Source organism: Equus asinus, chromosome 5 (assembly GCF_041296235.1).
Source record: "Equus asinus isolate D_3611 breed Donkey chromosome 5, EquAss-T2T_v2, whole genome shotgun sequence".
Lineage (NCBI taxonomy): Eukaryota > Metazoa > Chordata > Mammalia > Perissodactyla > Equidae > Equus > Equus asinus.
In genome coordinates, this window is record NC_091794.1 from 78,782,991 (window position 1) to 78,796,364 (window position 13,374).

The 13,374-nt window shown below is 50.9% G+C and overlaps 1 protein-coding gene across 1 annotated transcript in view; it reads right to left on the reverse strand.

The window, feature by feature from the left end:
• The window catches only part of KIF2C (kinesin family member 2C), a 16,580-nt gene continuing 3,206 nt past the window's right edge, over positions 1-13,374 (reverse strand). Inside the window, exons 3-21 of the mRNA XM_014828057.3 lie at positions 12,813-12,914; positions 12,589-12,637; positions 10,269-10,391; positions 9,321-9,443; positions 8,683-8,783; positions 7,975-8,070; positions 7,435-7,489; positions 7,178-7,340; positions 6,411-6,501; positions 6,084-6,147; positions 5,914-6,005; positions 4,991-5,133; positions 3,972-4,176; positions 3,775-3,885; positions 2,870-2,937; positions 2,559-2,664; positions 2,351-2,464; positions 748-871; positions 1-642 (exon numbers count right to left, since the gene is read on the reverse strand). Coding sequence (XP_014683543.1) covers positions 560-642; positions 748-871; positions 2,351-2,464; positions 2,559-2,664; positions 2,870-2,937; positions 3,775-3,885; positions 3,972-4,176; positions 4,991-5,133; positions 5,914-6,005; positions 6,084-6,147; positions 6,411-6,501; positions 7,178-7,340; positions 7,435-7,489; positions 7,975-8,070; positions 8,683-8,783; positions 9,321-9,443; positions 10,269-10,391; positions 12,589-12,637; positions 12,813-12,914 — 2,013 coding nt within the window. The 3' untranslated portion in view covers positions 1-559. The remainder of the gene's footprint in view (positions 643-747; positions 872-2,350; positions 2,465-2,558; positions 2,665-2,869; positions 2,938-3,774; positions 3,886-3,971; positions 4,177-4,990; positions 5,134-5,913; positions 6,006-6,083; positions 6,148-6,410; positions 6,502-7,177; positions 7,341-7,434; positions 7,490-7,974; positions 8,071-8,682; positions 8,784-9,320; positions 9,444-10,268; positions 10,392-12,588; positions 12,638-12,812; positions 12,915-13,374) is intronic.

A 13,374-nucleotide genomic window follows, 5' to 3' on the forward strand; every position in this document is an offset into this window, starting at 1 on the left:
TCCTCTTTCTTTATTGTGAGACAATATATAAACACATAAAACAGAAAACAGCAGGGCTCCTCTTGGGCCTCAAAAAATAGCAAGGAAGAAGAGGTGCCAAAAACTTTTTTTAAAGTACAAGACACATTAGCGCCCAGACCAAGGGAGTGAAAGGCAGGCCAGAGCCAGCTGAGAGCTGGACTAAAGGCGCCCTCTCTCTGCCCAGAGCCAGGACAGCCCCAGGGAGCCCTGTGCCAGCAGCCAGTCCACACGGGCAAAAGCCGCCCAGGGGAAACTCTACACCAGAGGGCCTTCCCCTCTTGGAAAGAAGGGTGACACGCAGGAGTTAAGCTCCCCCCTCCCCTCCTTGCTCCCTTCAGGGCTATAACTGAGGAAGAGGAAGTAGTGTCCCATGTCATTCTGACCCCTCCCCTGGGCCCAGATGCCCTCATACTTGGCATTTGCCAAAGTCTGTCCCAGCTCAGACCCTGACTACACCCACCAGGTGCCCAAAGTTCATTGGGGAGGGAAGGGGATGGGAAAGGCTGGGTGTGAGAACAAACATCTTTATTTGCAGTCGTCACTGGGGCCGTTTCTTGCTGCTTATTTGTTTGCTGGCCTGCTCTTCCAGCTGCATGGCCAGGCGCAAGGCCTTGATGACATCTGGAAGCGGGGGTGCACTTAGGGTTAGTGGGCATCGCAGAGCCCCATTCCCTCAGGGCAGAGCCGCCATCACCTGCACAGGCCCCATCCTCCAGCTGCACCCACCTTGCAGGGCTGAGAAGTGCTTGGCTTGCTGGGCCAGGGCAGACTCTGCCTTGTTCACAAAGGTCTCCAGGTCATAGTCTGGCTGCTCGGTCATCTCGGAGAGCTCAAGCCAGCCTGGCCCTTGCTGCAACGACACAGGGAGGACCCTGTCAGTTCAATAATCACCAAACCAATGTAGCAAATTTTTCCTGGGGTCCTATCACCTGCAATGCAGATACCTGTGCACGACACCCATTCCTCAAGCCTGGCCCAAACCCTGCCTCCTGACCCTCCCCTGCAGAAATCCTCGGCTTGAATTCATCTTCTTCCTTACCCTAACTTGTCCCTGTTCCTTATGTCAAATAATGCCATCATCTGTTTTGATGCCCAAGCCACAAATCTGAGCAACTTTTTTTTTATGAGCAATAACTTTATTCTTTCACCCTCCTTGCCCCTAAATCCTACCAATTCCACCCCTTAAATGGTTCTTGAATCTCACATCCTCACTCCAATCCCATGGCCATGACCACACTCAGTCTAGGCACCAACATCTCTCTCGGACTCCTTCCAGCAATCTCCTAAGGGCTCTTAACTCATAACTGCCTCTATTCATGCTCTTCCCATGTCCTCAACCAGGCTCTGCACTGTGGCCACAGTGATGTACCTAAAGCTCTGGTATGACCATGGCACCACTCTGCTTACCTCCCTTCAAAGGCATCCACTGCCCTCAACAAAGTCCAGGCTTTTGGTATGAACCATAAGGCCCTTTAGTATTAGGTCCTTGCTGATCTGTCGTCCACAGCCTTAATCTCCCTTTATCATCAGCTCAAGTCCTTTCAAAGATTTGTACCCTTGAGCACTCCAGGGAGGGAGGACACGCCCAAACATTTATCCTTCACGTTCCCACCTCAGTTCTAAGTGCCTGAGCTCTTCCTTTCTGCTCTGCACAGAACACCCCCAACACTGGGATGCACTTTGGGGCCTCTCCCTGTACCTGCTTGCCCATAGTGGGCATCAGAGCAGCCCTAGCATCTACCACTTACCAAACACCGAGCACATGCTGGGCACTGCTGAGTGCTATAAAAGCATATCACTTAATCCTCAGAGAAGACATCCTGTCTTACCCATTTTCGGGATGAAGAAACTGAGGCCCAGTGAGACCAAATGACTTTCGCAAGGAAACTGGCTTGTAAATAGAAGAATCAGGAGTAATCAAATCTTACTTGAGGGCCTACTATCCATACTTCTTGTTTTTGGTCCTTGGTCTCAGCACAGGAGCTGCCTTATAGAAAAGTACTCGCCGAGCATTCACTGAATAAACAAGACGAGGTCCCTGCACATAAATCAATCAGGAGCATGGAGGAGAGAGACTCCCTGTGGCTAGGAGGATGGAGCAAAGCTAGTGTGGGCCCGGCTGGAGAAGGCAGTGTGGTAATTAGCTGCCCCGGAAGAACACTGGATGAACAGGTAGAGAATTAAGAAGTGCTAGTGTAGAGGGCTGCCTCTCGCCTTCCCAACCTGAAGACCCGTGGGAGCAAAGCCCAAGTTACGTTCAAGGAGTGGTGCTGAGGGCCTGTGCTATGGGGGATATCCAGTCCCTCCCTGGCCAGGGCCAGCTTCCCACCTGTATAATCTCCTTAAGCTCTTCCACGGCCCTCTCCTCCAGCTCCCTGATCTGAGTCATGGCTTCATTAAAGCTGGACATCTGGGAAGACAGTTCCTCCTCTTCCTTGGAGAACTAAGGGGGCCAAAAGGAGACACACAGCAGTATGGACCACTTGCCATCTCAGCAACCATACTTCTGTCTTGCCTGACCCCACCTTGTCCCTTACATTGCCTGTGATCAGGGCCCCGTTGGAGCTGGCTTCCATCTCTTCTGTTTCCATTTGAGTTGGCTGCTCCCCACTGGGCCCACTGTGGGGACTCAGCTCCTTGACCCTGAGGAAACAAGATCTCAGACCCCACAGGGGATTGGGACAGACCTTCTAGCATCATGACTAAACTCCCAAGCCTCAGATTCACCGAGTCACAGAAGAGTGTGCAGTAGGCACTGAGGCCCCAGAGCCTCCCCCCTCATCACTGCCATTCCTTCCCCCGCTCCCACACCCCTCTCCCCATCCCACCTGGCCGTAGGTACTAGTACCTGTCTGCATATCTTAGTGTGTTTAAAGTGTATTCACAGGAGCTTATGCCCGGTGAGATCATGGCAATCTGCAAAAGGGCAGTCAAAGGTTGAGGATCATGGGGGCAGGGTGCTAGACAAACTGCTTCTGGACAGGCTGCCAGGAAGAGTGTTTTCAAGCCGCTGATACCCACATGCTATCTGAGGGGAGAGCTCCTTAAGCACCCGCTCTGTGCCAGGCAACTTGTCCCACAGCCACTAAAAATTAAGGCACCTTAAAAGTTGGTTCCCTGCCTTTAAAGGCACATGATTACCTCCTGCCTCTGTATCTCTTTACTGACCCATTCCTCTTACTAAGGTCACATCTCAAGGCTCTGTGGCTCTTGCTGGAAACTTCAGTTCACCTAGGCTCAGGGATAATGTCTCAGAGAGAAGGCTCTAGAGCTTAGTCAGGAATCCTCACCTTCCCCAGCAGACAGGGGAGAGGATGTTCCCTGGAGGGGAGGGCAGACCCTAGCTAGAAGAGCTTGTGGATAAAATAAGGAAGGAGGCAAAAGCCTTCAAGGCCATAGCAGTGCTCCAGCCTATTTCCTAGGCTCGGGGCCTGTGAACCTGAGGGAAGCCACAGAAGAGGCGAAGACTCCCCTCTAGCTTCCCTAAAGGTCCTCCTTCTGAATTCTGGAGCCCCCTTTCGACCTGATAAGGCAGGAATGACCTCCCCCAAACCACGAGCTGCCCAGACATACAGTAAAGGGAGATCCTTTCCTCCTCTCTTGGGTAGGCAAAGAGGAGCCTGGTGCTGCAGGCAGGGCTGAAGCCCAGTCAAGTTAGAGCCCAGAAACCCAGACAGCCAAGGGCACCGGGCCTGCTGCCCAGGGATGGGACTAAATGTCCTCCTGGACCACCTCCAAAGCGACCCTACTCACCATGCAGGTCCTTGAGTTCTCCCCGATAAAAGAGTCCCTCAGAACCTGTGTCAGCTTGCTCTCGCGGAACGGGGTGTGAGCCTTGTTCTGTCCCAAGGCCCTGATGCACTCCTGTGGGGCAGCAGGCACAGCTGAGGCCCCTCTCTCCCTCCACCAGCAGCTCCCCAGGCCAACCACCTCAAGCTAGCCCCTGCTACCTTCAGAGCCAAGAGACTCTTGTTGATTTCTGCCCCCTCCATGCGGGTCTGCCGGTCAGCACTGGAAGTGTCTGCGCCTCGCTCGTTCCCTGCCAGATCCACCAAAGAGAACTTGCCATGCATTCTCCCTTTGGCTCGAAGAAGAATCTGGAAGCAGGCGTGGGAGCGGGAAGAGTTGGAGTTGGCAAATGTCTGCCCAGAGGTCCTGTGGCAAAGGAGGGCAAAGAAAGGCTATGAGCTTTTGGGGTCACCAGCCACCATGGCACCTAAGTCCAAGCCACCTCAGTCCACACCAGTGAGCTTTCTGGTAAGAGAGGGACACAGGTCAGGACTCTAAGAAGTATCGTGTCTTCTTGTCCCAGACTTCTGCTCTGCCCACCCTGGGCAGCAGCTCTTCCTCTAGCTCTGGACCTAGTAGGTTTTCCTGGCAGTGAAAGGACTAGATTCTGTGCTAGGGCCTTGGCCAGACCTGGGGTGCCATAAGGACGTGGGGACGGATGAGTTGCTTCTGCTGCAGGGCACACAGGGAAGGAGGGGCAGTCATGATCTACTTGACAAAACTTGAGGGCCCTGCAGAGGGCAGCCCCCTCCCTGGGCCTCCACAAGTGCCCAGCACCCACTGTACCACACTTAGGGCCATGGTGGAAGAGGGCTTCCCTACCTCTCCACGGGAGCTAGAGCCCCATCACTTCCAGCCTAGAACAGACCCACAGCTCCTGTCTCCCACCACAGAGGGAGGGTACAGCAAGGAGAAACCCAGAGAAGTCAGGAGGCATGCCTTTGGGGTAGGAGCCTGGGAATGAAGCCTGCTGTGGCTAGATTTAGGCCACTTTGACTTGTTCCTAATGAGCCTCTGGCCCTGGGCCATCCGCCCCATTGAGACCTCTGAGAGGCCTTCACAGCCCTCATCGTGCTGGCGGAAGCGGTGTTCTGTGGAAACGGCAATGGGCTCAGAGCTAGTCTGTCACTTGAACTGGGCATTAAAAGGTGGCCCCTTCCCCCGCAGCCAGAACTCTGACCTGCAGGCACTGCCTATGTCGATCATCTTGATGACGTCGTCGGCACAGTTAACCAGGTGCTCCTGCAGCCCCACCACCTGCACCTGCTGCTTGCCGTCCTCCAGCACACGCAGCTTGGCCTTCTTGTTGAGCAGGTCGAACAGCTGTGCCAGGCAGGGGAACAAGGCTAAGGCCATCAGGCCTCGGGCACCCCACCTGACTCTGCCCTCCTTCAGGGCCTGTCCCAGCCCTGAAGACAAGGGCCGGCAGCAGGAAAGGCAGGGAGAAGCTAAGCTTGGCAGACATCAGACTAGCAGAGGACAGTACACTTGCCTCAGTCTGATGTGACTCTGCTACTTTACTAGCTGTGTCAGCTTGGGCAAGTGCTTAACCACCTAGCCTTGTTTCTCATCTGTACCATAGTGACATAATTCCTCATAGGCCTGCTGTGAGGATTGAAAGAGCTGAGACAAATAAAGTGCTTAGAATAGAATATTATGCTTAGCATATGATAACATATTAATAAGCAACGTTAGCTATTTTATTATCATCTAGATCCTGCTCCAGGGAAGGCAGCTCTGCAAAAGCATATGGAGTATAGAGAGGTAGCAAGATATATAGATAGAGAGAGAATATGAGTAGGAGAAGGAATGTGCACAGTCGGGGGAAGGAGAGAAAAAATTATGAGAGGTGGGTCGAGGAAGGACAGGGCACAAGACAAACCTCCCATCTGAGAGGGAGCCCTGAGGAGTATTCTTGCCAAACTTGTTGAACTTGGGTACCATCCCACCATCAGATGAAACCTCCCACGCATGGCAGGACAGAGTGGCCAAAAGGACAGAGTGGCCTTTGGTTGTTTGGCTTCTACAATTTCTAGCCAACCTCAAGGTTTTAGAAAGTTCAGGGGCTCCAAGAGCATAAACAGAGGGCTCCCTGCCAGCTACCTTCCCATTATAGATCTCGAAGAATGTCACATAGACTTCCAGGCCCAGGTTCCGGTAGCGGGGCTGATTCTTCAGGAGGAAGACATCCCGAGCTGTGGGAGAGAGCCTGGGCTAAGTAAGCAGCCTGCCTCTCTGTGCCCAGCCCCACTGTGGCAGAACACACTACTTACAGGCCATCGCGTAGATCCCTTTGGATGCATTCTGGGCTTTCCCCGAGAGGTCTCCACCCATAGTCTGCAAAGGGAAGGGGCAGAAGACAGTGGTAAGGGGCCCTTGGCCTAAGCCAGAGCACTCTGGCTCCACTGCCACAGTGGACCACACAAAAGCCAGGAGGCCGGACCTGCAAAGGCCCCTCGCTGCACCTGGCACAGCAGGAGTAACTGGTGGTGGGGCATCTGCACTAAGGGGACTTTCTGCAAGAAACTCATTGTCTTCCTTGTCAGGGACCCAGCGTCGCACCACGGGCAGGCTCACTCCCTGCCAGGCCGAATACTCACGTGTGTCTTGCCACTTCCTGTCTGGCCATATGCAAAACAGGTTGCTTTTCCCCCTTCAAAGATTGTCTGTACCAGTGGCCTTGCTGTGAACCTAAGAGAAAGGATAGGGAAGAGTGAGCATCTCTCCCCAAAATGAGCTCCCTGGAACGTGGTCCTGCTGCCCTTCCACCGCAGAACTCCTGGCCCTCCTTCCAAGCAGCAGACTCCGCTCATGCAGTGGTCCCACCTGACCCCACTTAAAGTCTGAACTTCTCCTGGCCAGCTGGGGAGGGCTGGGCTGACCTGGCAGGAACAGGGTGATGGCCCACACGCTAACTGAGCCACTAGCCCCTCCTCTGACCCTGGAGACACAGATGAAAGCCTGAGCTTACCAGGCAACTTCTAGCATAAGATACATTACAAAGATCAAAGGAAACCCTCTAAAGTAGGAGCCTAAAATATTTTAGGCTCTGTGGGCCACATAGCTCTCTCATTCCTATATCTTTCTTTTTATTTTAAAGTCCTATAAAAACATAAAACCCATTCTTAAGAGCTATGTAAAAAGGGATTGCAAGCCAAACGTGGCCCATGGGCTGTAGTTTGTCGACCTTGAGAGAGGTTCTGGTGCCAGATGCCAGCTCCATGTGATGGCTGATCCAAAGAAAACAGAGGACACCAGGGAGGCTTCAGAGTTCAGCACGCCTGTGAGTGGTGTTACTACGATGTCCCATAGTGAAAAGAGGAAAGAGTGAGGTTGAAGGAGGGAAAAAAAGAGGCAAGGGGCTAACCTGTAGACAACTTCATTCGAAGCTGTTTCATCAAAGGCAAAGTCAAAGCAGAATGCTTGGTTCTCCAGATACTTTGTTAAGTCCACTTTTAACTTGGGCTCGTGTACCAAGAGGAGACACTTGCTAGGAATGGAAATCACATCAATTTCTTTCTTGGCCAATTCTGCAGAAGGACAGTATTTCAGGGCATGTTCCCTGGACACAGGGGAACCCTCAGTCCATCCAAAGCCTCCTTCTGACTGAATGAACAGGCTTACCTTGTTTATTCAGTGGACGTTTCCTAACACAGACACAGATCCTGTGCTCTTCAATCTTCAAGAGGATGAGAAGACAACCAACCAGCAACAAGATCAGAGCAATATGGAAAGGAAGCTTGTCCAGAACCTCTCCCCTTCTAATCCCGTATCTGGCCCAGTCAGGGGCCAAGATCTAATGCTAGGACCCCACCTCCCCCATAGTTACTCCAGAACACAAGAAAGTAGCTCTGAATTTTCTTCCCAGTTTTCTCACGCTGCTGCCTACAAGAGGTTTCAGCACAATTTCATGATTATTAGTAAGAATATAGCCAACCTATGGAAGCAGGCTGTCGGAGGGTGTGTGTGTGTATGGAGGGGAGTTTATAAAGATCAGACTCTCCCATCCAGGCCTCACCAGCTCCAACCCACCAAAGGTTATTAACAAAACCCTCGAGGGTGAGTGAAGATTCCTGCATGCTCTCACTCCCTTAAGAGAAGTTTCCTGTCTCTAAATTGTACACCTACTTAGGAAGGAGGTAGAAGCCCTTTGGGTTTACTCACAGGATCAGTCACTGTAAGTGGATGACATTCCAAAGTAGCCCGAAATTCTTTAATCATCCGGGCAAATTCCCAGTTTGGAAAGCTGTTGTCATACTCCTGTTTGGGACAAGAGCAACAAAGGGCTGACTGCTAAGATGTAAGTGCTCTCACACCTCAGTGCTAAGCAGCAGCAACAGCTCTTTATACGCACATCGCCCTTCAGAGCTCACAGAGCCCCCAACACAATCTCACTTCCTCTCACCCTGGCTCTAGGCTGAGAACCCAGGAACAAAGCCCTGGAACAGAGATTGGCAGGGGTCCTAGGCATGTACCAAACCACTCTAGGAACTGGAGCAAGAGCCACTGGTCGCCATCTTAGGAGACCAGCAGGCTGGGATTCCCTGGTGCAATTAGCCCAACTAAAGGGAAACGCTCCACACTGGAACTCCATTGCAGCACCCCTACATATGCACAGCTAGGAGGTCAGGGGAAAGCAGGCAACTGTGCCCAGCAGCCCCACTAGCATGAAATATTCCTCATCTGAGGGTCTTCAGAAAAGTATCTGAATTGTTTGCTTTCTAAATCCTGATGAGAAATCAGTTAAACTTCCTGGATATCAGAATTGGAGCCTCAGAAGTGCTGGGGTCCAGCCAGATCTCTATTGCGGACAAGGCTGCAGTTAAAGACACCTGTCCGAAGACCCTCGTCCTAGCTCCCCAAGAAAGGTACCTGAGCTCGCTTTATTCTCATTTCAGAGTTCTGGGCCCTCTTCTCTTCTCGCTTGTTCTTCATTTTTTCCATTTCCTTCACAATACATGATTTCCTCCGAACTAAGGGGAAAAACAAAAAGGAAGCCCTCTCTTTTACCTGTCTAGGCCGGCCTGTTCTTATCTGGCTGCTGTACTGCATCCTGGGTGTTCCCAGGACTGGGCCTTCTCTAGTCCCTTGCTCTTAAATCACCATATGCAAGGAGAGGAAGCAACAGCGTGTCTCTTGGGATGGCCAAGCCCACAAAGTAAAGACTTGCTAATGGTAGCACTCCAGGTCTAACCCAAGGTCTCTCTGTGGCGTTTTCTCAACAACCAGAAGCTGTGAGACCATCCCTGCTTGGTCTTGACGGTCATTCTGGGCTGTTCTTCAGGTGTCGGCCAAGACTTTAGCTGTGACAACACCTCAGTTACACCAGAGGGGTCCTGCTGGCAGTGACGGGGTGACCTCTTGTGAAAGATTGATTCCACGGCCATAGGGAAATGTGCCCCCATGTGACATGGTTTGAACTCAGGTGCCAAGGCAGGCCAAGTCTGGGACAGAACGTAACTACCTGTCCTGTACTAGGAGCAGGGCAGCAGACAGCTCAGGGCATCTACCTGAGTTCACAGGGTTTGCAGAAGAGCTGCCTCGGATGGAGTGGACTTGCTCTTCCACCTCCTCGCTGACCAGCGTCAATGGTATCTCAGCCACTGCAGGGCAGGAGGGCCTAGGGGGGCCGGCTGTGGGGGAACGAGAGTCACTGGAGAAGCAGGCAGGCATACGGCAGCTGTGCTCATCTGAGCCCTAGCAGGTCCGGGGTGGGAGGAGGGCTGCTGACTGCCAGCTCAGCAAGGGCTCGGGCTCCTCCCTTCACCTCAGCCCACACCTGAACCAGACCAGTCTCTCCCCAAGCACTGCTCCCGGCGTCAAAAAGCCTTAAATGGGGTGTGAGTAGCTCAGTATGGGCTTCGCCATGAAGGGAAAAGCCTTTAAAGGCATGAATTCTTTAGGCTTGACCTAAGTGTGGGCGGCCAGGCCAGGCCTTTCTACTCATTTGGGAGAAGAGCCAGGCCTTTCTGACTTCTCCAAAGCTTGAACCCAGGTGGTAAATGGGAACAAAGACTGAAAAGCCAGGAATAATGGGAACCTGAGCAACAACTAACCATAGATTCAATCCAGAAAGGTACCACCCACGACGACTCATTACTTCCCAAACCTGGTCCTGACCCTTTTGTTTACCTTCTTTTTAGTGGAGCTGAATTTGCTACATATAAGATGTAATGATGGCTCTGTGTGATCTGGGTGTTAGTTACTTGAGTGTGTTCAGTTCGTGAACTATATACTCAATGATATGTTCACTTTTCTGTATACATATATTTTTTCAATAAAGTTTTAAAAAGTAAAATGAGATGATTTCCAGATAAGGGAGCAGTAGGGCAGGGGCAGAATAGCACTGAAGCCAGGGTTGTGTAAGAATCCCAGGATATTCCAGAACAGGTTTAGGGCAATGTGTGAGGAGGAGCTGCTCCAGGGCCTCAAAGAGGGAGAAGAGAATCATTACTCACTGGGAACGGAAAACTGCTTGCGGGAATTTGCAGGCGCAGGCAGCTCCACCTCCATGTCATTCTCCTGAGTGGTGATGCGAACCTCTGGGACAGTGGACATGCGAGTGGAGCGGCCTCGGAGACCTGAAGAACCCAGGGCAGCAGCCAGTCAGTGCAGCGTGATCAGGAGGGCCGACGGGGGCAACAGGGGCGTGGTCGGAGGCAACCCTCCAAGATTCTATATACAGTGAGACGGGTCCCGACCACCAGGAAAGGAGCCCACCAACTTCCCACTCCTTCCACCCAAGGAAAGGCAAATTAGAAAGGCCAAGTACTAGTGACCCCAAAACTAATTTGTTCACATTCTGCAGATCTGAGAGCTCCTGAGGACAGGGATAACTCCCACAAGAGCCATGTCTTGAGGAAAGGGAGGGACCTACAGCCAATCTGAAATCATTTCCAGAGATAGACTTAATTTCTGAACAAAAAGCATTATTATTCTTAGCAGCAGCACAAACCATTCTACAATCTTCCCATGCCTCAAAACAACATTATAAGGTAACTATCAGTATTCCCATCTAATGGAAGGGGACATTAAGGCTCCGAGAAATTAAGCAACTTGCCCAAGTCATTCAACTAGTTAAGTGTCAGGGCCAGGATGTGGACCCAGGACATCCAAAGTCCGGGCTTCTCCCACTGCTCCAGGATGCTTCACAGAGCAGGCCTGGGCCACATCATCAGAAACCCATGGAATCAGCTACACTGATTTTTCTGGAATCTTAAAAGAATGCTTAACTGAGAGAAAGAATTGAGTTATACTTGAATTCTTGTCAATTTCTACCCATTTATAAAGTTTCCCTCCATAAAAGAGAAATAATTCATCTATAAAATGTCATAAGTTTGGAAGTAGAATACATGGTATCATATAGGCAAACATCAGCTCGTACTGAATTTCTGACGCTCCTAAGTTTAGGCTGATCTGACGGCTCTCTAGATAATCCACATCTTTCAGAAAGAGCATGAATTATTACAGTTTTCTTCTTTCCCAAAAGATTTGTAATCTTGTGTTTGATTTCTACTGTTCAATAGCATGCACCTTTACTAAGATTTTTTTCCATTAAAAGGAGCTGTGGCAATATCCTTTGGGGTCATGCACGTGGAGTGAGACAGCAGCCACCCCATCTCTCCTGCAGGTCCTTCCAGTACAGCCAGCGAGGGCCAGCAACACCCCACTGCATGCCCAGTCCAAGCTCACAACTGCACCACCTTTCACCCTAGGCCCCAGGAACCTGAAGCTCCAGCCAAATAGTCTCGGGGCCTTTGAGGCAGCCGGATCATGTCAGGGCAGTGATGGACCCTGGGCTGGAGACGCCGTGCCGGCTGTGAGGCATAGGTGGCTCTGAGTGATAAACTTGGGTTTCTTGGGCAGTTTGTGCCTACAGCTACCTGCTTTGGTCACAGGCAACTGGAGTCAAAGTAGGTTCATGCTGACTACGTCTGCAGAGAAAGCCCAAACTTCTCCTAGACTTCGAGGCAATGCTATTATTTCTTCCCATCCTACCCGACTCCCAGATCTCCATAGCACCACCAACTATAGTTCTAAAGAGCCCAGACCTAGCTTTTCTCACAGCCTGCTCACCACCTCACTCCAAGGCACACTGTTCCCCTGAGGAAAGCAAACAAGCCTGCCAATGGCTGATTACTGCTTTGGATTCTACAGGAAAGACTTCTGGGCCAGTCAGCAAATTCCCCAAATACACCAGATTCCTGAGAGCTGGGCCTAAGAGCTGTAGCTTGGATGGCTGGATTCTTTTTTTCCCCCAAACCGTTTTATTGAGGTATGATTGACATCCAAAAAGCTGTAGAGAGCAATGTGTACAACTTGATGGGTTTGGAGATAAGTATATCTCCATGAAACCATCATCGCAATCAATGCCATACACTTACCCATCACCTCCAAAAGTTTCCTTCCACTCCCTTTGTTTTTTTTTTCCTTTTGTGGTAAGACCACTTAACATAAGATCTACCCTCACAGTAAATTTTTAAGTATACAATACAGTATCGTTAATCATAGGCCCTATGTTGTACATGAGATCTCCAGAACTTATTTATCTTGCGTAACTGAAAGTTTGTACCCTTTGACCAACGTCCCGTTTCCCCCTCCATGTAGGTTGGATTCTTCCTCACTGAGATAGATGCTTGGAAGACAGGGCAGGACTCAGCCCACATAGAAGCCACCTGCTAAACTAGAGCAATGACTCTACTTCACAGCTTCCTGAGTCCTAGAAACATTATTCCTGACACAAAACCCATCATAATAAGCCAGCAGAAATCCATTTACCTTCCCTGGGAGCGGGAATTTTGGAGTTGACTGATCTGCGTTTTTGTTTCTGAAAAACAAAACAAACCACCACAATATATGGCTCTTATCAATTTTCAAGGGCCTATCCGGGGCCCATGTACTGTGCTCAAGTCCCAGGCAGTCCCAGAAAACAAACCAGCAAAAAGCCAACAGGCCAAGAGAATCCTCTGGGGCGCTGGCTCAGCCAGACGACAGGCACCTACCTGGACCGTTACATTCTCCTGCAGGGGCAGATTGTCCTTCGGGTGTAAGGGAAGAAGCTGTAGGAGTTCTGGGTTTATTGCGGCCACATCATCAAAATCAATCTGCACAGAGCAAGTAAAGTTTCAGTGGAACGACACAGCTTGTTCAATCCAATTGCATCTCACCATCAAGGCTACCCCTAGATTCAGATTTTTACCAACTTTAGGTTCCAAGTACTAATAATAAACAAGTATTTATTCCTTAGTCATGGTTTACCATCTAGATGGATATTGGTTTCTGATTCCAAGCCAATGGTAGATGTCAGTGATGAGAACAAGGTGAAGAGGAAGGCAGACAGGCATGCAAACAGGAAGTTCGCAGTAGCTCTAGGCCACCTGGCTCCCCTACTGTTCTGCTGGGCAGTGGGGTCCTGCCAGGCACAGCCCCCAGAGCACCTCTTGCTGGCTGATACAGAGGAGGAAACAGGTTCTAACCGTCCCAGTGATAGTCAAAATGGAGGGCCCTCCAGGATCTTATGGGCAGGGACAAGTTCCCGAGAGCTGCTACCTAACCCTAATTCTA